Below are 27,916 nucleotides of genomic sequence, written 5' to 3'. Positions count from 1 at the left end.
AGTGTGCCTATTCGATTATCAATCTCATTTTCTGTGTTATAGATATATAGTTGGGCAAATATTGGTCGCAAACTATCAGAAGGAAGTAAGCTACCAATGCTATGATAAATATATATGTTGTAAAGTTTCTGAGGATGGTATAAAATTATCTTCTATATCCCATCTAACATTGAATCATCATAACCATTCAAAACTATAATAAATAAAAAATTATAAAAAAAATACAAACATATATGTTGATGTATTATTAATAATTCATATCTCTTGCAAACTACAAACTTAAATTCTTGATATAATGAGAAATTACCTTCATCATCAACAAAAGGGTCAACATTTAGGCCACTTTGTGTGTCACCGTTTGGTGGGTGCGTCTTAACAGTCAATAAATTTACATCTTCACAAAGTTGTGCCAAATTAATAGGCATCGAAGCAACAATAGAGGAAGATTGTCTTTTTTGCACCCCAATTATAGTAGAACTTCTTTACAAAACGTTCAATTTTATTCAATTAAACGTTAGACACTATAAGAAAGAAAAAAATATAATAATGATGATCATCTTTTCTAAATTACTTTTCTGTTAGGCACGATCTGTGGGAACCGCAGTGTGATGGAAGCTGATTTTGCGGAACGACTTCCGTTATATTATTGGCGGGTCCTTGTACACTGGAGTATGCTAGAATTGTAATAAATCTATGTTATATAAATGATTTCCGATGAAGTATACTTTTTGTTAAATATAATATTGATGTATGAATTATTTGGCAATCATTAATTATACGTACTATTTGTTAACACGGACAGTGGAGTTCTTGTCAATGAGGGATCCGTCCGTAGAGTTAAAGATTTAGATCTTATCTCTGATGTAGAAGGTCTTACATTATTAGGAGGAGTATTTTCCTGTCCAATTCTATGCGAGGCACAGTGTACACCATACATAGATAGTTGCTTCTTTATGAATGAGTAATGAGAAATATATAGAAAATTTTCGTCATTAAACTGATATAAATTAAATTTAGATAAATATGAGTCAATTATAGTGAGAAAAATGTCACCTTTATCTTCACTGGATTGTAAACTGAGAATATTAGATGAGGTACCAATTTCTCGACACAGTGTTCTTTGACTTGTAGTAATATGATGCACATTTTTATGTACGTCAAAATTTGTATTATTGTTGTTCTTCGACACTGTTAAGTCAAGAAAAATAAATGAAACACAAATAATAATTATTCAATTAACTAATCTCATATTTGATTTTATACAATTTTAGTAGTATACTTTCGTAGTTCAATTTTTTTTTGTATTGGTTTAGTTTTATTGAATTATTTTTTAAATTATTAAACTAAATCAATGAGTATCTATATCATATTATTTAAAATATACCCAGTCATGACTTAAAAATAAATACAATTCAATTTAAATAATAAATAAAACTCTAAATTTAAATATAATTTTAAAATTTTAATTTATTTAAATCGAGTTAAATAGATCTACACAAAAGCATCAAATTTTATATTTTCCCAATTAGTATAGAGTTTTATGTATTAATTTAGATTAAATAATATATTATTTTAAATTATGACAAAATATATCTTAAATAATATTAAATAATTAATTAACCTAAATAGTACATGAACATTTAAAAATTGCATAGTTTTTATGTAATTTATAGCTTATTAAATATGAATTTTTAAAAAAATATATAAAGATGAATAGTTATTTACAATTTTTCAGTCACTAAATTAAAATAATTAAAAGATTATGTATAGTACAAATATTTTGTTAATATTCTCAACAATGACGATAGTTTAAACTGTATTTCTTAAAAAAAAAATTAAAAGGGTTTTACAAGAACACTTACCCTTTGGATTGTGTGACTAAAGTGGAATACATTATCGTTGTTAAGTCACTTATCTACAATGTACTTCACCTGCAACAATAAGCTACGAATACAAATTTTCAAATTTTAATACTTATCTTGAAGTTAAATTTTAAATATTCAGTAACTTACAATGCTGTTTATTTATTGATTAATTTATAAGGTATCATTTTTTACTTAAAAAGTAAAAAAAATAATTTTTAAATATGTAAAAATATATTAACAGTGACTTTTAATTCATAAATTAATAATCTAATTAATAATCTAATTAAGCAAACTAATTTTTATATTATATATTATTAAATAATTAATTAAAAATACACACTCATGCATAACAATTTTTTAATTTGAATTTAGAAGACATTTTTTAAATCAATGTATAACAAAAAAATTAGTTAAGGACAAAATATTTAACATATAATAATTTTAGTCATTTAAAATTTAAATATTAAAAATTGAATTACGTATTAAAAATTAAATACAATTTTGTGGTATGTTTCAATAATAATAATAATAATAATAATATACTTTTAAAAGATAGTACTGCATGTTCTCCGTGACATGTTATTTTAAATTTATTTTATAAATAATAAAATAATTTTTTTAATAATTAGATTAAGTGAATAATAAAAATTAGTATTCAAATTAACAAACTTTAATCTATCTGATAAAAGAAAATGAAATTTACATAAAAAATAGTTGGGAATTCAGTTTTTTTTTTTTAGTCAAAATGGTATCGTTTGGATGAGTTATTAATAAACTAAAATTTTTTAAAAAAAACTGACCAATTTTAACAATTCATCGATTAATTACATATTCGACCAGTTTTGCAATCAGTTTTTTTGTCTAACGGTTTACTCATAACATCTTTTAAGCCATTTTTAAATTTTATAAAATTATTTATAATAATTACAAAATGTGCTCATAATAAAAAAATTTTAAAATTTTATAAAAATATTTTACTTAAAATTTTTAGTAAAATCTTAGTTGTACTCAGTTTCAAAATAAATAATTATAATAATATTAGTATTTTATATAACAGCCCATACAAAAAAAATTCAAATTTTATACAATATTTTTTCGTTCATTTTTAATAGCTCATAAATACAAAAAAATATTGTATAGAATTTAAATTATTTTTGTATTAATTTTTATATAAAATACCCATGTCATTATAATTATTTAAAAGTTGCATATAATTCAAACCTTATGAATTCAATTTACTACGTATTTACCTAAATCGAATTTATTCAATTCGATTTATATAGAAATGCAAATTCAATTTATTTAATTTAATTTATTTTTGTATACGGTATGATTTGATTAAAAGAGCAACAATTTATACTGCTTCGTAGATTCTTCTATAATTTTATTTAGCATCAATAAAATTTCACTATCACTGGTTTTAAAAAAAATTAAAATCTAAAATGATGGTTAAAAATAAATAAAGAGGATAGATTTAATTCTTCTATAATTGTATGCGTTTTTTTCTGATTTGCATTTTTATCACAATCCACAAGTTCTATGTTTTATAAATTAATGTTAATTCATACATAGTATATAAATAAATTTAATTAGAATAAATAACAATTTATTTATTTTATTTTAGACTTTATAAATGAAAAAACTAATTCACTAATATAACGAATTATAATTAATTAGTATAATTAATTAAGTAATATAAATTATAATAAATTATATTAAAATTTAAATATCTAGTCAAATCAATTAGTTGATATAATTAAGTCAGTGCAATAAATTATATTGAATGAGTTAAAACAATTAAATTGGGAAACACTCTCCGAAGCATACCACATCAGTTTCATCATTAAGTGTAGACATCCGATTTTTATATAATAGAATAGACTAGTTTTTAAAAGTGCATCAAAGTGTCTTCGATTAGACGGGTATTAGAGATAAAAATAATTTAAAATTTATAAATCAATAGAAGGAACTAACGAAAAGGTTTGCTTTGAAATGTAAAGAAAGTAATAAAATGCCTTCGAATGGGTTAAAGAACTCTGACATAAAAAATATTAAAATGCAGAAATATAAATTGGACATTGAAGATAAAGGATACTTGAAGGATAAATTTACTTGAAGAAAAATAAAATTTACAGGAAAGTAAATTAAAAGAATGAAAACATGGAAGGAACTCTATAGAAAAGTTATTCGGTTGCAGACTCAGAGATTCTCTGGAATATAAGTGTGCTTGAGTATTTTTCTGAGTTAAAGTTCCAACCCTTATTCCCTAAAACTTCTTAGTATTTATAATCTACTTTTGGTAACTGACAATTAATTACAATTAATTACAAAATCACAGTCTTGAATGCATACTCCTTGGTAACCGTTCCCGCCTTTTGGCTATAAACGTTTCCCATGATTTCTTCGCGTGATGGGAGCTTTTAACTTCCCACTACCATAACTGCTCGATCCACTTATTCAAATAACTTATTCGATTACCTGACTCGAGTACCTTATTCGATTGGACTTGTTCAATTTAATAAAGGGCCTTAAGATCGAATATGTGTCGAGTACATCCATCTAATACTTACACGTGTATCTTTTCAAAAACTGCTTAAGTTTTCGACCACTTTACTACTTCGAACCAACCTGCCTTCATCGAAAATATTTTTCGATCAACAAATTGCCCCCTTGAATTAATGTGTTTGCCTTCGATAACACTATTGAAAGATGAAATACTTAATCCAAATTCAAATTTCGATCTCTCAAATTAGTAATAACTACCATTTAATTCCCCATTAATACTGATCCACTCGACACGTTTTCTGAGACTTACGCTTTCTCTTTCCACCATTTTGCCTTCTTCGCGAAGTTACCTCTTTTCGCATTTCCTCCGTAATAACGGCTACAATAATACTTTAAATTCATCATTCTCGTCCTTGTTCAATTTTTTTCGAACCCTTGCTTTCTAAACTTCTCTTGTCTTAAGATCGCATAACCTTCAACCTTTCAAAACTTCCTTTTTCCTGTTTTGCAATGGCTACTACTTTCTCTCACGTTGCTGCTCAAGACAAAGGTAAAGGTCATGCAATAGCACCGCCAGCTCCACCAGCCCTTAGTATATTGAACCAAGTCTATGATGAAGTCATTGACAATCTTCAACTTCAAATTAATGATACTAAAATCCTAATCCCTTTCACAGTAGACGCAGATACTCATTGTTTCTTCGGGCCGATTGAATCCCTAGAGAGGACAAACAAAAAGCTTCCTTTCTTCCCTAGTGCTGAGGGAGAAGATCCGTTGATTAACCAGACCTTCAATATCGATCTCCTTCTTCATTAATCAAAAACCCTTTAGGAATAATCCAAAAATTAATTCTCGAGGATTCGACTTCACGGTCTGGTATCAACGTCTTGAACCCACAAAGAATGATGACTGTGGAGCTTTAGGAATACAGGAACTACTAAGACTCTCCCATTTCTCACTTGCAATGCTCTCTTGGATAATAGGCATTGTGACCTGTTTCTAAAACAAGACAACCAATAACTTCCACATTCCTTGTGGAATGATCGAAATGTCTCTTTTAGACATAGTTGCTATCACAAGACTTCCGATAAACTCTCCAGATTGTACTCCTGACATGCAGCCTGAACGCCAATATAGTGTTGTCTTAACTAACTCTTATAATGACTTCATTGCTCACAACATGGGTGAAGAAGGCACTGATGTTACAGATAATGAGCATATAGCTTTTTTGTTTTATTGGTTGAATGCAATAATTTTTTGTTCTCAAAGCGTTCAGATGTCAAAGCTCTTCCTTCCTTTGGTTGCTCCGCTTCATGAAGGAAAATCACTTTGATGGTTTTCAGTGGCTAAGAGAAGGGGGGTTGAATCTTAGCCCCCTTTTTGTTTAATTACACTTGCTGATCTTTTGAGGAGACCTTTTGATTTTTGTCTCGTCCCTAGCCACGAGACTTTTATTTTTGTCTCGTCACTTGACATGAGACATTTTTCCAGTTTTAGCTCCTATGCAGTAGAAACAGAAATGGAGTAGAAGAGAGAGAAAATTACACCCAGATATATCCTGGTTCAGCTGCTAAGTGCAGTGCAGCCTACATCCAGTCTCCATCACAACAATGATGGAATTTCCACTATAATCTTCTTGATTACAGACTGTAAAGTGCTAACCCAACTTACAAGGGAATTCTCACAGAATCATGAAACACAACATAGATGAACAAAGGAACTCTAAGGACATCTATGGCTTTTTCTTTTAATTTTGCACTCTCTGCCTTTTTCTGATCTATGGCTTTTTCATATAAACCTCATTGTTTGCCTTTTTCATGAGACTCAAGACATGACAAAATTAAACAGAAAAATTACAAAACAGAAAATATTGAAGGAGAAGAAAATCTGTAAGCTTAGGTAGCTCTGAGAATTCTGTGCCTTGCACTCTCACTGCTTACTTCTAACTCCTTGAATCAAACCGTGACTGTTCACCCTTTTTATAGAAGGGGGAAGCCTCCACAGTTGAAACAAAAACCAAGCTTAACTTCTTTTCCTTCACACATAATCGGTTCGGCCAGAAAGAGAGAAGAGGTAATCCATGCAAAACCCAACATGCAAATACCTCTAGTTCTTCCTTGGTCATCATCCTTCATCAATCCGAGCGCTCCATCCTTGACTTGTTCTCCAAGATGAAATTCTGGCCCTTGATGCTTCATGATGATGATGATAGCTTCATCTGCTCCAATCTCTGCCTCTTCCATCACGTAGCCACCCTAGCTACCTTCTGTGGTGGTTGAGCAGAATTAGAGACAAGCCAACTCTTCAAGAATCTTCACCTTGCTGGCCGTGATCTTTTCTTCCATTTTTTTGGTATGAAAAAGCTAAGATCTCATCACCAAATCTTTCCGCAAGTGATAAGAATCTCAGCCACAACATACTTTATATTTTCTTTTTCGTGCCATCATTATGATGGTCTTGTGACTTGCTTTTCCTTCTTTTCGGTGACTCAAAGTTGCTTCAATGGTTTGATGTGTATTGTCCGAAAAGAAGAGAGAGATGAGAGAATAGAAAATGTAGAAAGAGAAGCAATCAAGTATTTTTGAATAATTAAAACTAAAATGAATTAATTTACTTCCCTTTCTTTACTATTGGTAGCGTGCAGCACTATGGCAATCAATCAACTCAATTGCAAGTTTCTCTCTCATATTTTCCATGCAATAAATAACAATTTAATAAAATTTGGAATCCATCACATGGTAAAATGCTTGGATTCGTTGGAAGCAATTTTTGCTTTCTTCTTCTCTTGATTTCGGATCAAGCATGAGGAACATTCATCAAAATTAAAATTAGGCTTAGTAGCAACAACATTTAATCTGGCCCAATAAAGTTTTGATTCATCCAAACTAATTGGGCTTATGGCAATGTTTGAGTTCTGGCCCAATTAATCACAAATTGCTTCAGCCACATATTATAGGAAACATACACCAAGCCACATATTATAGGAAACATACACCAAGGCTGAATGTTGGTTTTGATTTGGGCTTGCAATATTTCTTTTATGTTTCGGTCCAAATAAAACCTGCATTGCAAAAATTAATTTATTCAAAACATATGATTTAATATTTTTGTAATTAATCACATTAATAATGTTTAGTCATCACAAATGTTAATTTAGAGTTTTTCAAACTCATCACACTTAATTTGACCAAACTCCTTTTAAGGCATATTTTTTAGGAGTTTGGTCAATTCGTCCATTGTCTCCAAAACAATAGTATAATCAACACAGGAGATCCTCTTTGACTTTTTCAATTATGACTCAATGTCATTTTCAAAAAATTTATGATAAAATCTAGAGATAGCGGTATTGATAAAATTAAAAGAAATATAATAAAATAATAAATATAATCTCTCTCTTATAAAATGTTGACCAACTATCATGGTCATTATTTTTTTTATCGTCGTAAGTTGATAAATAAATGGCCTTACAAATATTATTTATATATTAAAATAATTTATTATATATTTTTTTATAATAATTAATTTTAATGTAAATAGCATTGTCGAAGAAGTTGCCTTATCATCAATTCTCCAGTGAAATTTAATTCGTGGAACCACGGTAGCCGGTAGCTTTGTCTTGAATCTTCTTTTTTTTTTCTCCCATTACTTCAAAACAAAAAGGAAAAATCTTATCATCATCTCAATTATTAGCATTTTTTTTAAATATCTCTTATGTTCACCGATTAAAAAAAAGTTGTGATTAATTAATTTAAGTTGATCAAATAATTAATTTATTCGACTATTTAAATAAATATTAGATTAATTTTTAATTTATCGAATTAAAATATATTATTAAAAAATTATAATTTGATCACCAAAATGGAACAACACGAGTTTATTAGGAAAAGAAATCTTAGTGGCTAATCGACACAAATTGCATTTAAGACAAATAAATAAATTATGAGAAATATTTAGCAGAAATATTTTTTATTAATATTAATTAATATTTTAATTATGTATGTATTTTTATATTATTAATATTCAGAGTTTAAGATTTGACTAACATATTTTTTGAATATGCATATAAAAATAGAAAAAATACTTAAAAGTTAGTAAAATTTATTATTTTTAGTTATTATTTTTAATCATTAATTTAAATTTTTTTAGTCTAATAATTTAATAATATATTTTTAACTTATATTTTTAATTATTAATTATTAATTATTAACTAAAAATAATAAATTTTGTTTACTTTCTAACATTCTTCTAAAATATATTTGTTTATCAAGTATTAACTTAAATGGAAAATTTTATTTGGTCATATAAGATTATTCTTCTTAAACTGTTACACAGCTTTGATCAACAACATGAAATTAAAGGCTAATATAGTATAATTTAGCTGAAAACATGTGTATGGGCTTTCACTTTGACTGATTATAACATGCAACAAATGTATTATATTACAAAAATTAGTAGCTAAAACAATTACGACCTATTTATATATAAATATATTTATTGTTTAAAAATATTATATAAATGAGTAATTATACACCATTATTAGATATTTAAATGTATTATATAAATAGTAATCATACATCATTAAATTTCATCTCACACAATTACAAATATTGATAATGGCTGATTAATGGCTACATTTCACAAAGGAAAAGTCTAGGGGGCCAGCAGTTTTATTGAATTTTGGCCAGCATGTAACCAGCAGAGGAAGGTGAGCTATTGGATGAAATCTCACACCAATCTCACACCATCAAATCATCATTGATGACTAGTTGATGGCTAACAATCACAAAAATTGCTAGCCCCTAACATTGCTATTTCACAAATTTTGCTACCCAAACGATTATATATCTTGTGATATAGAAGGAAAAGGATTAAGCCTTGGAAGAGGGAGAGCAATGAGAGGGTGAGCCCTTGGATTAACAATCCCAGCAGGCTTCTCTTCCATGTCAAGGATCTTCTCATCATCATGAAGCTTCCATTCAAAGCACTGAATCATGGCAGCGAGAGTGACATGCGCAATTTGCAAAGCCAGAGAGATTCCAGGGCACATTCTTCTTCCACTCCCAAATGGAATCAACTCATATTGCTGTCCTCTTACATCCATCTGTTTCCCCATGAATCTCTCGGGCCTGAACTCCAACGGATTCTCCCAGTGGTTAGAATCCCTACCAATGGCCCACACATTCACGAACAACCGACACTTTGCTGGAATCTCGTAACCGTTTACTATGGCCCTTCTAGAACACTGCCTGAATAGCAATGGGCCTGCAGGGTGAAGCCTTAGTGTTTCTTTCACAATGGCTTGAATGTAAACAAGGTTGGGAATGTCCGATTCTTCAACAATTCTCTTCTTTCCAACCACCGAATCCACCTCTTGACGCGCTTTCTCCATAACTTCTGGATTCTTCATTAACTCTGCCATCGCCCATTCCATTGTCACAGCCGTTGTATCTGTCCCTGCCACAAGTATGTCCTACAAAGTTGACAGTAATTACTACTGTTAAGGTGAAAATTCAAATACAGTCGACTTCACATTGATAGTTGAGAGTCATTAAATGAAAATTTAGTCAAATCATCTAACGACTATCGGTTATCAACTTCCCGTGACACTTGAGTTTTCACTTAATGTTAAATATTTGAGCTTCTTTTTTTGGTATTTAAACTACATGAAGAAAACTATTAGTGTTTGTGGTGCTAGTAGTAAAAATGTACTTATCAAATTAGTTACATGTACGAGTCAATTAGTCAGTTTTGTCCAAGCTAGTAACTATCAAATCTCAATACAGAGTAATCAGATTCATTCTTCCAATTTCTCACTATTCATGACCATGATAGGTCCCAATCATATGAAAATAATTAAACAAAATTTTAGCTAGTTGCACATATATGGATATTGGATGGACATACCATTATGAAGGCCTTGATGTTTTCAGTATCCAGTTTGATTTCAGCGGTTTCATCTTCAGATATGTGAAGAAGAACATCAAGTATATCCCTTGCACCCTCACCCTTGTTCTTTTTACTTTCATCTTTATGTTCCTCAATCGCTCTGTCCAGCAGGCCATCGAATCTTACCCGAATCTCCTTGAGTTTCTTCTTGAATCCCTGGACATCAAGATCCTTCAAGAACCACAAGAAGTCCGACAAGTTGAACTTCCCCGTCAGCTCCGCCGTGTCCGCCACCAGCTTCCTCACCACCTCCTCATCAATCTCTCCGTCCCCACAACTCGTCTGCCTCATAATCATCCTCGAAACAATGTTGTTGGAGATAGTCATAAGTTGTCCCCCGACATCCACGGCCTCACCAGCCACCCCTTTCTTCACCAACACGCTAAGGAACCTCCTTGTCTCTTGCTGCCTCACGTGGAGGAGCTGATGGAGCATTTTGCCGCCGAGGAGCTCCGACATGCACACCTTCTTCATGAATTTCCAGTAAGGTCCGTACGGGGCAAACAAAAAGTCCTTGAAGCCGTAAGTTAGGGCCTCTATGGCCACGGTCTGCGCGGGGCGGTCGGAGAAAGAGGTTTCGTGTGTTTTAAGGAATTCCTTAGCTGCCTCGGCGGTGGACACCACGACGCAAGGGGCGGAGCCGAGGTAGAGGTGAATGATGGGTCCATAGCGGGTTGAGAACTTGTAGAAATCTTGATGTGGTGTTGATGAGAGGAGGTGGAGGTGGCCAATGATTGGTAGGGCTTTTGGACCCGGCGGAAGCGGCAGAGAAGAATGATTTTGCTTTCTTTTTCTTAGTATTATGGATCCAATGAAGATGGTAGAAACTGCGCAAATTAACAACACTTGAATGTAGGATTGTAAGTCTGCCATATTTTTTTAGAGAGTTTCCATATATGATATCATCTTATATATAACTTGCATTGAATCATTCACTTGAATAGCTCGTCTAGACCGTTTACATTTCCATTAAATTTTCTTAGAAAACAGATTTCTAAAGTAAGCTCTCACATAGAGACGAAATCAGATGGGATGTAGCCAAAATATCAAGTTCATTAGGCATTACTGCATTAGCATTATTAAAAAATTAAAAATAATTTGAGAGAGACAATCATTTGAAATTATTTTATTTAATTTATTATTTAAAAGTATATATATATATATATATATATATATATATATATATGTATAATTATATATTTATTGTGTATAAACTTATTCATTTATTTTACTAATAATAAAAGAATACGAAATAAAATTTTTTTAAACTATTTTAGATTTTCAAAAATTAAATTAGTTCATATTAAATTAGATATATATGTTTTGTTTTTTTTAAAAATAATATTTGTACATTAAAATTTATTATCATATATTTATGTACGAATATATGTGTAATTTAATTTATTTTTAATATTTATTTTATATTTTAAAATATATTATATATTGATAGTTGATTTTAGTGAATAATTTTAATTAATATACACTTAGCAGCATAATTAATATTTTTTACTCATTGATCCAATTTAATAATTTATTGATTGAATCGAATCGAATACATAGATATAAAATATTTCAAATTAAAAAAAATTGCTTCTAACTTTCTTTCCCCTCTTTTTGACATGTTTTACTTCAAAAAATTATTCAACGTTAATTTTTTAAATAATAAAAATAAAAAAATCAATTTTTTTAACAAAATAAAAAAAAACTCGAATCCGCGATTTTTTAGGTGAGTATGGAGAGATTATGTTATTTGATTTATAATTCATTAGCAATAAAAAAATCAAAATTTAAAAAAAATTTTAAAATTTTAATAAATGATATATTTTTATTTATTTATTTATTATCAAACCTACCAAATTAAATATGCAGATATAATAAGTTACATTTGCGGATCAAAACGAATAATATCCAATATATTTATTTATTTATTTATTTATTATCCGTGAATTTCGGATCCAATTCCTCTGTATGTAACCAATCTCTCGAATTCAAACCATTTATTTATTGACTTTGGATCCAACCTCCCCCAGCTAATGCCACATCACATTCATAAAAAGCCATATTTATGGATAAGCGGCCACTGACATGGAAATTCAAGATTTGTAGCCGCCATATTATTTCACATGGATGGAAAGGGACTAAGCCTAGGCAGAGGGACACAAATCATGGGACAAGCCCTGGAAAGAGTCAACCCTGGTTTCTCTTCCATATCAACAATCTTACTGCCACCGCCACTAACCTTCCATTCAAAGCACTGCACCATTGCACCAAGGTTGGCCTGCACTACTTGTAAGGCTAGTGAGGTTCCAGGGCATCCTCTTCTACCACTCCCAAATGGAATCATATGCAAGTGTTGCCCCCTAACATCTAACTGCCTCTTCCCACTTTCTTCTTCAACAAGAAACCTCTCTGGCTTGAACTCCAGTGGGTTTTCCCAGTAATTTGGGTCCCTTCCAATAGCCCAAATATTAACAAACAATTGTGTCTTTGCCGGAATCTCGTAGCCCCATATGGTGCAATCCTCAGATGATTCTCTAACTGTCATTGGACCTGTTGGGTGAATTCTCAGTGTTTCTTTGACTATAGCTTGAAGATAAGGAAGGTTGACAATGTCTGATTCTTCTACTATCCTATTATTTCCAACCACGGTTTTGATCTCTTGCCTTGCCCTCTCCATCACTTGAGGGTGATTTATCAACTCAGCTAGACTCCATTCTATAGTTAATGCTGAAGTGTCTGTTCCTGCTATAAATATGTCCTGCAATATTGACAAAAATGAAATTGGTAAGTTTAAAAATTAATGCTTCTAGATATAATTTATATATATATATACGAATCTGAAATTTACCAAGATGAAGGCCTTGATGTTCTCTCTAGTCAAACGTATCTCAGAATTATCATCTTCATGTATGTCCAATAATATATCAAGTAGGTCTTTGATTTCACCATCTTCTCCTTCCTTCTTCCTCTTCATCCTTTCCTCTTGATGTTCCTTGATCACTCTCTCCATCATAGAATCAAACCTGTTCCGAATCTCCTCAACCCTTTTTCTGAAACCCTGCAAGTCCCAGTTCTTGAGGAACCAAATGAAATCCGAAGCATTAAACTTTCCGGTAAGTTCTGCTGTGTCCTGCACCAGCTTCCGCACCTCCTCAGCCTCACCATCATCTTCCATATGCGTCTTGCTCATGATCATCCTCGAGATAACGTTATTCGAAAGCTTCAAGAGTTCTCCTCCAACATCAACAGCCTCACCAGCCATCCCTCTCTTAAGCAATAACCCCAAGAATCTCTCTGTCTCTTGCCTCCTCAATGGTAAAAGCTGGTTTAGCGTGTCGCCTCCGAGAAGTTCAGACATGCAAATCTTCTTCATGAACTTCCAGTAAGGTCCATATGGGGCAAAGGAGAAGTCTTGAGAACCATATGTAAGATAATCAACAGCGAGATTTCGAGGCCGGTTTGAGAAGGAAGATTCATGAGTCTTGAGGAATTCTTTTGCAGATTCTGGTGTGGAAGCTACTACACAAGGGACAGAACCAAGTTTAATGTGCATTATAGGTCCATAGCGGATTGAGAGTTTGTGAAGAGCTTGGTGAGGAATTGGAGCAAGAAGATGAAGGTGTCCAATTATAGGAAGGGACAGTGGACTTGGCGGTTTCTTATGAGTCTTGTTTTGTTTTCTGTTGAGTATGACTCTAACTATGATTGTGGAGATTAACCATATCATGAAAAGTTGAATATAATCTTTGTAATCATAACTACTAGCCATGTTATGAAACTTCCTCTTCTTGAAGTTGTGTATATAGGTTATCATGTGGTTCTATCTTATCTTATATAATTAGAAAGGTGATAGACTTGGTTAATTTACTAGTATATAGGTTATGTTTGATATGTTTTGTATGTACTTTGCTCTAACTCTTTTTTTTTTTTTTTTGTGAAGGCCGGCAATTATTGAGGTATCTTGTGACCAAATCCAACTCAAATAAAATTTTGACATTCATCTGTTGTTGTCCTCATATGCAAAGAAAGCTCTGTTATTGTTATATATAGAAATGAGTTTGAAGTAGTTTACAATTAATCTATTAAAGTGTTTTATTTTTTATTAATCTCCTCTACATGTTGTTAGTTGTAAAATCACAAGTAATGGCCAAACTAGAACTATTGTTTTAAGTTTTAGTCCTTCTCCTTGGAGAAAGATCCATACATAATCTAAATAATTGCCGGATATAGGATTGTCTTATTGTTTGAATGGGAATAAGAGAAGAGAAAGCTAAGGTAGACTTTATCACATAAATTGAAGTCATATATTTTGTAAAGGGTCCCAAAATGAATCAATGAAAATAAGATACAATTCTTACAAGAATTTTATTTTCAACTTCATTGATGAAAACTTGGTAGTTGGTACAACAAATAAAGACACATTCTATTTACATACTTGTCACATAAAAATATTTTTATTATTTATTTTTACATAAAAATATTTTTATGTGTAATTTTAGACATTTAAGCCTACAGAGAAAAGGGATTAAAACATGTAACAGGGTAACAAACAAGTGGTTGTGCCAATCCCATAGAAAAAGAGGAGCCTTCTTCCATGTTAACCCTATCTGCACCTTTGATTCTCCAATCAAAGCATTGGATCAACGCAGCAACCGTCAGATTTATGACCGTCAAAGCAAGAGAAGCTCCAGGGCACCCCCTCTTACCAAACCCAAACGGAATATACCTGAAATCGTTAACACTCATTTTAATGAAACGTTCCTTTAAATTATAGTGATCACCATAGACCCCATCGTTAGTGGTATCATCCAAGAATCTCTCAGGGATAAAATCTTCCGGGTTGGGCCATGCTTCTGGGTCCCGCATAATGGCGTAGATATTGATAATTGTTCTTGTTTGGCTCTTCACATTGTAGCCATTGATGCTGAAATCTGATGCAGCCTCTCTCAAAGATAACGGTGCCGTTGGATGGAGCCTCATAGCTTCCTTTACAACAGCCTGGAGGTAAGGAAGATTTGGAACGTCGGATTCGTTGACCAGCCTGGTTGACCCCACCACTGCGTCAATCTCTGCCCTCAACCTCTTCAATACTGTTGGGTGGTTTAAGATCTCTGCCATGGTCCATTGCACTGACACTGAACTGGAGTCCGTTCCCGCAAGGAAAATATCCTTGCATTATTCCACACACCACAAACAAATTTAGTCATCAAAAGTTCTCCTTTGCATTCAAATTTGGTGAAAACTCAGCACACTAGTCTGGTGAAAATCCAGATGCACTACATTTATGTGAGATTATAAATAATTTGATCAATTTAATTAAATTTTTATCTAACAACTTGCAGTTATTAATTTTATGTAAAGTTAATTGTATTAGAATTTTTACATACTAGTTTATATTATTATTTTCGTGTAAAGTAATTGTAAAAAATTACTAAATAATTTATAATTTGATTAAATTATTGTATAATAATTATTAGTTATTAATTTTAAATAAAAATAAAATGTACATTTTGCTAACACTAATAAAAAATACTTAACTTTTTTTTGAACCAAGGATGATTAAAAAAATTTCCAATGTAGGGTCGGCAAAAATAATCTTCTCCACGTCAACGGCAAAGTATAAATTTATGAATAGATTAAAAATATTAAATCTTCATCTCTAAGGGGCTTCAAGTTGTGAGTGCATTAGACTTCTTTATTGATTTGAGTAAACCACTAAAAATGTTTCAAAAGATTTACTTGCTTACACGATAAACTCGTTTTTAAAATATAACCAACAGGTTTATTTTCTATAAATAACAAAATACTTTTATATTTGACAAGTAATTTTGTATTTGACAAAAGTAGGATGTAAAGAAAAAAATTCGATCTACTTTTATATCTGATTTGTATTTGGTTTGAATTTGTTTAAAAATATCAGAACGGTAAGAATCGAATTCATAATCGAATCAATCAAGTTATTAATTTATTAATTTATTAATTTAATCCATAAATTATTAGTTAAACTGATAAAATTAATTTTACATAAATAAAATATATAAAATAATTAAATTTCTAAAATTAAAATTTAAAATAAATATTTTTATTAATAATTTAAAAATAATCAAACTTTAACAAATTATAATTAATAAGTTATAATACAGTTATTATTTAATGAATATATACAAGTTTAGTATCTTTTTATAATAAAATTTTTTTAATTTTATTTTTACAATACAATAATTATTTTTTATTTTAATAACTAACTAATTATTTTATATATATTATATTATTTTTATTAAAAAGTAATATTTAATAAATATTATGAAATCATAAAAAGAATAATAATATTGTAATTAATAAAAATATTTGATATTTTTATTTATATATATTTAATAATATTTATATTAATAATTATGAATAAAAAAAAATATAATTAATTTAAATATAAGTGAGTATAAAATTAAAATAATATTAACAAAATTATTATATATTTTTTATTATATAATTAATAATCAGTATATAGAATAATAAAAAATAATATAGTTTAGTGGCAAAGAGAGCATGTAATAACAAGGAGAATTTAAGTTTAAATTATATTTTTAACAATTTTAGAATTTTTTTTAAAGTGATTCAATTGGATTGATTTTTATCAATTTTGAACGATTCTCACCAATTCTAATCATTAAACTATTACTGTACCAAATTCACCGGTTTTAGAAATAGTTAAATGACACTTAAATCTATTAGGGATAGTTAAATCTTTGGAGAGTATTGTTAGTTTACCCTTGGGTAATTAATTACAATGAAATGCATGGCAAGAAGAAAAAAAAAGAACTTACTCGGAAGAAGGCCTTGATATGATTCCTTGTTAATCTCACTTGAGCATTTGGATCTCTATAGACTTGCAACAAAACGTCCATCATGTCCCATGTTTCTCCTTCATTATCGTTCTTCTTCTCATGTTCCTCCATGATCCTCTCCACGATCTGGTCAAATCTAGTGAGTGTTTTCAAAAGTCTTTTCCCATACCCAAATAAGTCCAGTTTACCCAAAGGCCCAAGAACATCACCAATGCTAAATTTGGCACCAAGTTCAAGAAACTCCTTCACCAAACCATGAATCTCCACAGCATCATCATTGCTATTCTTATCTTTGTCCACACATGTAGTGCTCATGGCCGTCCTACATAGGATATTGTTGGTCAAAGTAGTAAGCTCAAAACCCAAATCACACTCTCTGCCCTCACTAGAACAAATCATAAGTGATTTCAAGAGCTTCTTAATCTCTTGTTCCCTTACGTGCATGAATCTCCCAAGCTGAGAACTCGAGAGAAGTTCATTCATGCATAGCTTCTTCATGAACCTCCAATAAGGCCCATACGGTGCAAAAACAAAATCACACCCTTCATAGAGGTTGTACTCAGAGGTGGACCCAATGTGAGGCCTGTTAATGAAATTGATTTCATTGGTTTTCAACACTTGTTTTGCAACTTGTGCGTTGGAGACAAGTATGAAAGTTGAGGCACCTAAACGAAGCTGAATCAGAGGGCCATAGAGTTTAGCCAAGGCTTGGAATGACTTTGGTATTACTGATGAGCCTATAAGGTGAAGGTGTCCGATTATTGGTAGTGATGGTGGTGATGGTGGTGTTTGAATTCTGGGATTTGTTCTTGTTTTGTTAATTAGGTACTTGAGGAGTGAAGTCAAAACAACAAGACTTAACCATGAGAAGATGTAAAACACCATGCTAGCACTTGTAGCAGCCATGGTTCAGTTTTGGACTTTTGGGACTGATATATATAGATATTGCTGCTTCTTTATCTTGGACTTCAGAACATGCAATTGCAAATTAATGGGGATTTCTTGGGGGTTGGATGAAATTTTTAAAATTATCTTATATACTTAAAAAATTAATAATACACGTCTTACAAGACATAATAGCATTGTATTATATTATAGAAAAACTTTCTAGTATACCGGTATATAGTGCTAAATAATACCGGTATACTTAGAAAGGATTCAATCTAAAATGAAACAGGTTAAATAAATAATAAAGATAAGACTTTTACTTAAACACTCTATGCTAAATCAAGAATATTGTACTTATTATTACATTTTTTCGATAAGTGAAGTATCATGCTCGAAACATGATAAGATACCAAAATTTTACAAAATATCAAGCATAACAAAAGACATTTTAATGCCACGTATATTGTAACTCTTTTAATACGAGTTTATGCTTAGATCATATGTTCATACTTATTAAAATATTAGATGACATAAAACCTGCAAAATAGGAGGGATATTTTATGTATTTTAAGAAATTAAAATTATTTTATACACTTAAAAAGAGGATTTTTTTTTCTATAATAAAATATAAAAAATAATTAATTTTTGAAACAAAATATTTGAACTTTAATTTTGAGAATGCAATTTTTTTTTTTTAGAATTAAGGGTAAGTTCGTCGCACCCCCACAAATTCTATAAATTATGGAGTTCGCCGCACCCCCGACAAACTTTAGGTTGGGTTTCCAAAATAAAAGTATGCCTGTTAGAGAGTAGAGCTGAGAACCACAATTTTATTCTCCACTTTCATTCACATTGTAATAAGATCAATTAGAACAAGTTACACACTCATATTCCGGAAATAAAGAAAGAACGAAATTTCACGGTCAAACTACCAAATTCAAAATGAATTAGGCTAGAAATAACAAACTAAAATGGGTCGGAACGCACCGTTCTTATAGAGAGAGAGACGCTTTCACATCTTCTTAAGCCGAAATAAAATGGCTGGGGAGAGGGAAGGTTCCCTTTTTTTAGTTTTAGGGTACTCAGGGAAACATATCCAGTGGAGACGGGATGGGGCTTGAAGCTCAGAGGATTAGAGCACGTGGCTACGAACCACGGTATCGGGGGTTCGAATCCCTCCTCGTCCACAACCGGCCAAAAAGACAAAGACCCATACCTCTAGGGTAAAAAAATTATGATTGGGCTAGCGGACCCAAAGTTATGGAACTTGGATGTGGGTATTTTGTCGAAATGGAATGGCCTTACCTTACCTTACTGTTTTCTTAAAAAAGAAACAAAATTTTCGTAAATGGTGAATATTTCTAAATAAAAAAACTATGTCCTAAGCTTTAGCTTTTAATCCGCATATTTTTACCCTTCGTAATTCTTCCTCAGCCAAGCTTGTGTTGACATTTTTTCTCTACAATGTCAAGGAATCTATTGTTATCCATTCATTACGATGGTGAAATAGTATTTGATGAAGAAGGTTCTATCGTTTTTAGATCGGGGTAACTGATAATTACCTATATGATACCGGAAGTCAACAGTCTAACAGCGTTGAAGAATCTGATATTGCATTCCGTTAGGCAGCAAGAGACAAAAATGGTGAAAAAGATTTACTACAAATATCCGACCAAAGTAGATGACAGTTTGTTTTATAAAAGGTATATCATAATTGTCTTGTCTCTGTTGATAGTATATGTATTAGACCACAGTTGTGAGAAATATTTCTGTTGTTTCGAATTAGGTATCGTTTATGTGACGACGAGGACGTACGTCTTATAAGATCGTGGAACAATCGATGGACAAATGTCCATCTGTTGGAATTATTCGTGTTCCTCGTTGAGTTGGGTGGCCAAAGATCATATGCAGATACTGTCGATGATAGTCCATTAAGTGGAGCTGTTAGACGAAATATCAGAAGGATGATAGTGGATCCAAATATGCCATCTGAAGGTAATCAAGAGGGGTCTAATGTTGAAGTTCGTAATGCTGACTTAATGGATGACAATGTTAAAAGTAATAAGGGTTCTGCTATCACGGATCCGATGATGAATCAATATGAAGTTAACCCCGATGATGGAGACAATGCTGATGATAAACCACCCAAAACTCCTGATGATGGTGATGAAGAAGAAGAGATGAACTCTTACGGTGACACACAAATCACTCTGATACAGCTTGCCATTTCTCGACCATATGACCAGCCGGATTTCCTCTCTAGGTTGAATCTCGACGCAATGACTTCGGATTGGTCGTTTACCCTGGGAGGTCCCAAAGAGGATCCAAGCAATAAGTTTGAGATTGGACAATAATTTCAAAACAAGGAAGAAGTCATGTTAGCAGTTAAGATGTATAAAATCAGGAGGGATGTGGAATACAAAATAGTAGAGAGTGACCAGTTGAGGTATAATACACAGTGTATCCAGTTCGGGCCCGGTTGTACTTAAAGCATACTCATATCATATTGTCGAAAGCAAGAAAAGTGGGAGGTTATGAGATACACTAGTCCTCATACTTGCATGCAAACTTCGATGGGGTAAGACCAACGTAGGTTGGATTCGAAGGTGATTGCTCAACACATTTTTACAATGGTCTAAGTAGATCTAACAATCAGCATCAGGGTTTTGCAAGGAAGTGTGGAGAATCAGTTCAGTTACAAGGCGTCCTTTGACTTGTGAAATAGAGAGTCATTGCTAGAATATATGGCGATTGGGAGGAGTCATACAACGAGCTTCCTCGTTGGTTATTCGCTATGCAAATGTACTTTTCCAATCAGATTTATTTCATTATGGTTATTCTATATTAAAAAATACACCATTTACAATATGCTAATTGAAAATGGGTCTTTAGGTACTTAGGTGCAACTTGTGACATAGCCTTGGCCTGATTCTACCGACACAGTCATGTTTCATCGGATTTTTTGGACGTTTTCACCGTGAGTTAAGACTTTTAAGCATTGTAAGCCACTTATTTTCATTTATGGCACCCACTTATATAGTAAATACGGTGGGACGTTGCTGATGGCCATAGCTCAAGATGGCAACGCAAAAATTTTGCCTATTGCATTTGCCGTTATTAAGGGTGAGACGAAGGAGACGTGGTTGTTCTTTCTTTCGTATCTACGGCAGCATGTGACACCACAATAGGGATGGCAACACCACTCAAATCCGCCGGTACCCACCCCACCCCTAGTGGGGTCGAGTTTAGGTAATACTTGCCCCAGTATAATATATATATATATATATATATATATATATATATATATATATATAATTTTAATATATGATATGTGTTCATACCCTGGGTCGAGCTATCCGACCCGGGATGTTTAGCGACAAGGCGATCGACCTCTTCAGGTTCGACTATCCGACCTCTTCTCAAGGAGCTCGACCAAATTGCCAGGAAAGCCCAGTAAAGGGTCCAAATAGAGGAACACGACCCAAATCCAAAGGCAGCCCAAGCCTATAGAGATAAGGGCGATTTCCTTGAAGATACGAGGACCCAACTCAGAGATAAGATACAATAAGATAAGATAACTAACTTATCTTATCCGAAAAGGTCACTCCACACTACTATAAATACACTGGAGCACCCAGGTATAACTCATACTCTGATTCTACTCAATACCTGCTTAATACCCTTGCTAACTTAAGCATCGGAGTCCCTTGCAGGTACCCCCCACCCTCCGGGGACGAAGGATCAGCACCACCACCGTATCCAACAAGTCGGACACAACAGCTCCGACCAGTATAGAAGATCTCGTCCGAGATCGACCTACAGTTTCAGGTAACCCTCGGAACATTGGTGCCGTTGCCGGAGAACCTGGAAGTCATCCCATCACCATGGCGAATGACCACGACAACGGACTCGATTCAGGCTTAGAAGATAGCAAAACATGGACACTACACCCAGAGATACCCCCCAGCCTAGTGGAGACAAGAATTCCCCAAACATGGGGGCACTGGAGATACTTCAAGATTGATTAAAGCAACTCGAGCAAGAAGCCCAACATCAACGAGAGGCAGAGAAGGACCTACAAAAGGAGATAAGGCGACGTCGGGAATTGGAGGACAAACTCCTACAAATTGAAGCCGATCTCAAAACCAAAGCTAATCGATCCCCTCATGAAGATAACCCCCGCAAGGACCAAGATCCATTCACCAGGGAAATCATGAAGACCAATATCCCAAAAGACTTTAAACTCCCGGATATGACTTTGTACGATGGCACCACAGATCCCGGCCATCATCTCAGTAATTTCAGAAGTAGAATGTACCTCACTGATGCCTTAGATGCAGTTCGTTGCAAAGCCTTTCCTACTACTTTAACGAAGACAACAATTAGATGGTTCGACAATCTACCTCCAAGGTCCATCTCAAGCTTCGACGATTTAGCCAAGAAGTTTCTAGCCAGATTCTCTATCCAAAAAGACAAAACCAAGCACGCCCCAAGTCAGTTGGGGATCAAGCAAGGAGATCGGAAAAGTCTCCGTAGCTACGTGAAAAGATTCAACAGGGCGTGTCTGGACATACAAAGTCTGCCTACTGAAGCGGCCATCATGGGCCTCATCAATGGCCTCTGAGAAGGACCCTTCAGCCAATCCATATCAAAAAGGTACCCCACATCCCTAAACGAGATACAAGAATGAGCTGAGAAGTATATCAACATAGAGAAAAATGGCCGACTAGGAGAAACCTCAAAATCTGGATTCTCCTCTCGAGACAAGGATAAGGAATCCAAGAAGAAGGAAGATTGACATGGGAAAAAAAATCAAAAAATATTACAATTACACCCTCTTCGGGTGTCCTTTGTGGATGTCTACAGGAAAGTGTGTCACACTGAAAAATACCCCCAGCTCGACCACTCAAAGGCAAAAAAGGAGGAGGAAATCGGACTGAGTATTGTGAATACCATCGAGTGCGCGGACATTCCACCAATGAATGTTTTGACTTAAAAAACGTCATAGAAAAGCTAGTAAGAGAAGGGAAATTAGACCGGTACCTGGTCACCCGAGATGAAGAGCAACGAAAGAGAAGAAGGGATGAAGATGTCGGACAAACGGAGCAATCACCTCGTACACCAGAAAGACACGTCCACATGATACACGGCGGATTCGCGGGAGGAGGAATCTCCAAGTCATCCCGCAAAAGATATCTCAAAAAGGTATATCATGTTGAGGGGAAAGAGGAAGTACCCGACATCCCCGCAATTACTTTCACCAGAGAAGATGCATCCGGTGTCATCTCAGGACACGACGATCCCATGGTCATCACTATTATACTGGCAAATGCAAATCTCCACCGCACACTGATAGACCAAGGGAGCTCCGCCGACATCTTATTCAAGACTGCCTTTGACAAGCTCGGCCTGGAAGAAAAAGAACTTAATGCATACCCGAACAGCCTGTTCAGACTAGGAGATACCCCGGTTCAACCCCTTGGATACATCTCACTATACATAACCTTCGGAAAAGGAAACCAATCAAGAACACTCAAGATAGACTACATCGTGGTCGACGTGAGCTCAGCCTACAACGCCCTAATAGGTCGGACAACATTAAATCAGCTTGGTGCAATATTCTCAACTCCTCATCTATGCATGAAATTCCCAACTACAGAAGGGATAGCTACAGTAAAAGCAGACCAGAGGACGGCACGCCGCTACTACAACAAAAGTCTAAACCTCAAAAGGGGAGGAGAAGAATTCTACACAATTGAACTCGGTGGAATCCAGAGGCGAGAAGAGCTCCGCCCACAACCCGAAGGTGAGGTAGAGAAGATTCAGATCGGAGACACCCCGGATAAAACAACCAACATTGATACAATCCTAAAAGGAAATATGAAAGAAGCACTCGCAAAGTTCTTACGAGATAACGTCGATCTCTTTGCATAGAAGGCCGTAGACATACCAGACATAGACCCTAAATTAATGTGCCACAAATTGGCGGTCCACACAGGAGCTCGGCCGGTACAATAGAGACGAAGAAAGCTCAGACCAGAACGATCCCAAGCTGTGGAAGAGCAGGTACATGCACTATTGGAGGCAGGATTCATAAGAGAAGTAAAATACCCACTATGGCTAGCTAATGTCGTCTTGGTGAAGAAATCAAACGGGAAGTGACGAATGTGTACCGACTACACCGATTTCAACAAAGCCTGCCCAAAAAATCCTTACCAGCTCCCAAGTATTGACGCTCTAGTAGATGCCTCCTCTGGATATAAATACCTCACGTTTATGGACGCATATTTAGGATACAATCAAATCCTGATGTATCCACCTGATCAAGAGAAAACTTCTTTCTTAACCCCAAAAGCAAACTACTGCTACATTGTCATACCCTTTGGTCTCAAAAACGCGGGAGCTACTTATCAGAGACTAATGAATAAGGTCTTTTCGGATCACATTGGAAAAATCATGGAAGTCTACGTGGACAATATGTTAATAAAGACGCAAACTGAAGAGACGCTACTGTCCGACCTGACCATGGTATTCTACACCATAAGGAGGCATGGCATGCGACTCAATCCCACAAAATGCACCTTTGCAGTAGAAGCTGGCAAGTTCTTGGGTTTTGTGCTCACACAAAGAGGAATCGAGGTAAATCCGGATAAATGCCAGGCCATACCCGACATGAAGAGTCCGACTTGTGTCAAAGTGGTACAACAACTCAACGGGAGGTTGGCAGCCTTATCCAGATTTCTAGCCGAATCGACAATAAGGTCTCTCCCCTTCTACACCACCCTGAGGAAGGGACAGAAGTTTGAATGGACAATGGAGTGCGAGCAAGCCTTTCAAGATTTCAAAAGATTTCTGGGACAACCACCTATCCTAACTCGGCCGCGGGAAGGAGAACCACTCATATTGTACCTCGCAGCAGGAACTCGAGCAGTAGCTTTAGCACTAGTTCGAGAAGACAACAGCGGGCAACAACCCGTATATTTCATCAATAAGGTGCTACAAGGATCTGAGCTGAACTATCAAAAAATAGAAAAATTTTCTTACGCTTTCATTCTAACATCCCGACGACTCCGTCCATACTTCCAAGCTCACACCATTAGAGTTCGGACCAATCAGCCCATAAAAGAAATTTTACAGAAAACATACCTAGCAGGATGAATCTTGCAGTGGGCAGTCGAGTTGTTCGAATTTGATCTTCAATACGAAGCCCGGACAGCCGTCAAATCACAATACCTGGCCGACTTCATTGCAGAATTTACAGACACACCGGAACCTCCCACAGAATGGAATCTATACGTCGACGGTTCCTCAAATAAAATTGGAAGCGGCGCAGGTGTGATAATTGAAAGCAACCAAGGAACTCAAATCGAACTCTCCCTCAAATTCGGGTTCCCTGCCTCAAACAACCAAGCAGAATATGAGGCACTACTAGCTGGTTTGATGCTGGCTAGGGAGGTTGGAGCTCAAAAGCTTATCATCTTCAACGACTTACAAGTAGTCACTTCACAAATAGCAGGGAGCTACCAAGCCAAAGATCCCACCATGAAAAAATATTTGGACAAAACCAGGGAACATCTCGGACAATTCAGAGAATATAAAGTCCGCCACATACCCTGGGAACAGAATGCCCGAGCGGATGCGCTCTCAAAACTAGCCAGCACCAAACCAAGGGGCAACAATAGAAGCCTCATCCAAGAAACCCTACAGAACCCGTCAATCTCGAAAAAAGAAAATATCCTGGCCATAACAGATCAGGATCAAGGATGGACAACTCCCATAATCAATTACCTCAAAAAGCAGGAACACTCCCCACAGAGGAAAAGAAGGCAAAGAGGCTTAAAAGGGAGGCATAATACTACACCATCATAAATAATACTCTATACAAGAGAGGGATTTCAATACCATTGTTAAAATGTGTGCCGACTTCCAACACAAAGGAAGTTCTAGAAGAAGTACACAGCGGTATTTGTGGCAATCATCTCGGAGCGCAAGCACTTACCAAAAAAGTACTCCGAGCAGGATTTTATTGGCCAACTCTACAAAAGGAAGTCACTGAGTTCGTAAAGACATGTCCACCATGTCAGAAGCATGCCAACTTTCACATCGTCCCGCCAGAGGAACTCATCAGCGTGACCTCACCTTGGCCATTCGCAAAATGGAGACTCGACCTTCTCGGACCCTTCCCTCAGGGGTCGGGACAGGTTAAGTTTCTCATAGTAGGGGTGGACTATTTCACAAAATGGATCGAGGCAGAACCTCTAGTCAACGCCACGGCTCAAAGAAGTCAGAAATTCCTATATAGGAACATCGTCACAAGGTTTGGGGTCCCCTACTCTATAACTACGGACAACGGCACCCAATTCACTGATGCAGGCTTCAGAAAATTGGTAGCCGTCTTGAATATAAAACATTAATTCACTTCTGTAGAACATCCCCAAGCGAATGGACAAGCCGAAGCAGCTAACAAAGTCATATTGGCCGGGTTGAAATGGAGACTACAGGACGCAAAGGGAGCCTGTGCTGAAGAGCTCCCACAAGTCCTATGGGCATATCGAACAATATCACATTCCACCACAAAGGAATCGCCTTTCAGATTAGCATACGGAATAGAGGCAATGATCCCAGTAGAGATTAAAGAAAGGTCGCACAGGGTAATCCACTATAATGAGGAACCTAACTCCCAACTTCAAAGGGAAGAACTCGACCTACTTCCGGAAGTTCAAGAAAGAGCTCGGATCAGGGAAGAGACGCTAAAACGACAAATGGCTTCGAGATACAATCAAAAGGTGATACAGCAAGCTTTTGCTAAGAGCGGCCTCATCTTAATCCGAAATGACATCGGAACAACTCGACCTGGAGAAGGAAAGCTGGCAGCAAACTGGAAGGGACCTTACCGAGTCGTAGAGGTACTTGGAAAAGGCTACTACAGACTGTCCAAACTTGATGGGCGAGAGTTCCCTAGATCATGGAACGCCTGCAACTTAAGAAGGTACTATAGTTAGGGATGATAAAGGACCTTAGAATTAGGCGCACTCTTTTTCCTGAAAAAGTTTTTTAATGAGGCGCCAAGCCAAGAGCTACTATCACCCAACTTAGAGAAAAAACTCCTACATGTATATATTTGCATTTTCTTTCGAATAAAATTTGTTCAGATCTTCTACAAGTCTCAAGCCGCATTAATCTGAAACATTCATCGTCCGATTATAAAGCTACAGATCGGCAGAAAGTGAAAACCAAATTCACTGCACGATCACGATAAAGACCAACAGAGATGAAAACCAAATTCATCAAAGGTCGACCAAACGAGGGTTAAACCCAATTTCTACAAAATCGGCAAAGGTGGAAAACAAATTAATGCAAGAAGTTATCGAAAGTGATCCATAGAAAGGACCTGACGAGGTCTTAACAAAATGGATTGCTATAAAATAACTTAAAGACTGACCGACATAAAAGGTCGGACCAGTCGCGCCAACCAAAGTTATCAGTAAATCCCTAGAAAGAGGTTTGGCCAACCCTATAAAAGAGGATTACTATAACTTAGAAGGGCCCGACATGGCGAAGTCGGCCCAAAACACAAAAGTTATAAAAGTAATCCCTGAAAAAGACCCGAACAAGGTCCAAGAAAGAGGATTACAGAAATAACTTAGAAGGGCCCGACATGGCGAAGTCGGCCCAAAACACAAAAGTTATAAAAGTAATCTCTGAAAGAGACCCGAACAAGGTCCAAGAAAGAGGATTACAGAAATAACTTAGAAGAGCCCGACATGACGAAGTCGGACCAAAACACAAAAGTTATAAAAAGTAATCTCTGAAAGAGACCCGAACAAGGTCCAAGAAAGAGGATTACAGAAATAACTTAGAAGAGCCCGA

The 27,916-nt window shown here is 34.7% G+C and overlaps 3 protein-coding genes across 3 annotated transcripts; all 3 read right to left on the bottom strand.

Annotated features, from left to right (window-relative positions):
- Window positions 1-8,904: 8,904 nt before the first annotated feature.
- Window positions 8,905-11,304, bottom strand: LOC130932880 (cytochrome P450 93A3-like). Its single transcript, XM_057862337.1, has 2 exons — window positions 10,275-11,304; window positions 8,905-9,840 (listed from the first exon to the last, which is right to left on the bottom strand). The coding sequence occupies exons 1-2, from the start codon at window positions 11,187-11,189 to the stop codon at window positions 9,208-9,210; spliced, it is 1,548 nt and encodes a 515-aa protein (XP_057718320.1). The 5' UTR covers window positions 11,190-11,304; the 3' UTR covers window positions 8,905-9,207.
- Window positions 11,305-12,211: 907 nt separating this feature from the next.
- Window positions 12,212-14,146, bottom strand: LOC130932812 (cytochrome P450 93A2-like). The gene is made up of 2 exons (XM_057862227.1): window positions 13,165-14,146; window positions 12,212-13,074 (listed from the first exon to the last, which is right to left on the bottom strand). Exons 1-2 carry the CDS (start codon window positions 14,128-14,130, stop codon window positions 12,436-12,438), a joined length of 1,605 nt encoding a protein of 534 aa, XP_057718210.1. The 5' UTR covers window positions 14,131-14,146; the 3' UTR covers window positions 12,212-12,435.
- A 647-nt stretch (window positions 14,147-14,793) lies between these two features.
- On the bottom strand, window positions 14,794-18,064 carry LOC130936557 (3,9-dihydroxypterocarpan 6A-monooxygenase-like). Its single transcript, XM_057866645.1, has 2 exons — window positions 17,138-18,064; window positions 14,794-15,485 (listed from the first exon to the last, which is right to left on the bottom strand). Exons 1-2 carry the CDS (start codon window positions 18,062-18,064, stop codon window positions 14,826-14,828), a joined length of 1,587 nt encoding a protein of 528 aa, XP_057722628.1. The 3' UTR covers window positions 14,794-14,825.
- Window positions 18,065-27,916: the final 9,852 nt, after the last annotated feature.

The sequence above is a fragment of the Arachis stenosperma genome, chromosome 6, assembly GCF_014773155.1.
Source record: "Arachis stenosperma cultivar V10309 chromosome 6, arast.V10309.gnm1.PFL2, whole genome shotgun sequence".
Lineage (NCBI taxonomy): Eukaryota > Viridiplantae > Streptophyta > Magnoliopsida > Fabales > Fabaceae > Arachis > Arachis stenosperma.
Note: the sequence above shows the minus strand (reverse complement) of the source record. Positions and strands in the feature narration are given on the sequence as shown.

Excerpts from the sequence above, each read along its gene's own strand:
- LOC130932880 (XM_057862337.1), bottom strand. The coding sequence starts at position 11,189 with ATGGCAGACTTACAATCCTACATTCAAGTGTTGTTAATTTGCGCAGTT. Across the intron at positions 9,841-10,274 it reads ACATCAAGGCCTTCATAATG|GACATACTTGTGGCAGGGAC; the intron begins GTATGTCCATCC and ends TCAACTTTGTAG.
- LOC130932812 (XM_057862227.1), bottom strand. The coding sequence starts at position 14,130 with ATGATAACCTATATACACAACTTCAAGAAGAGGAAGTTTCATAACATG. Across the intron at positions 13,075-13,164 it reads ACATCAAGGCCTTCATCTTG|GACATATTTATAGCAGGAAC; the intron begins GTAAATTTCAGA and ends TCAATATTGCAG.
- LOC130936557 (XM_057866645.1), bottom strand. The coding sequence starts at position 18,064 with ATGGCTGCTACAAGTGCTAGCATGGTGTTTTACATCTTCTCATGGTTA. Across the intron at positions 15,486-17,137 it reads ATATCAAGGCCTTCTTCCGA|GATATTTTCCTTGCGGGAAC; the intron begins GTAAGTTCTTTT and ends GAATAATGCAAG.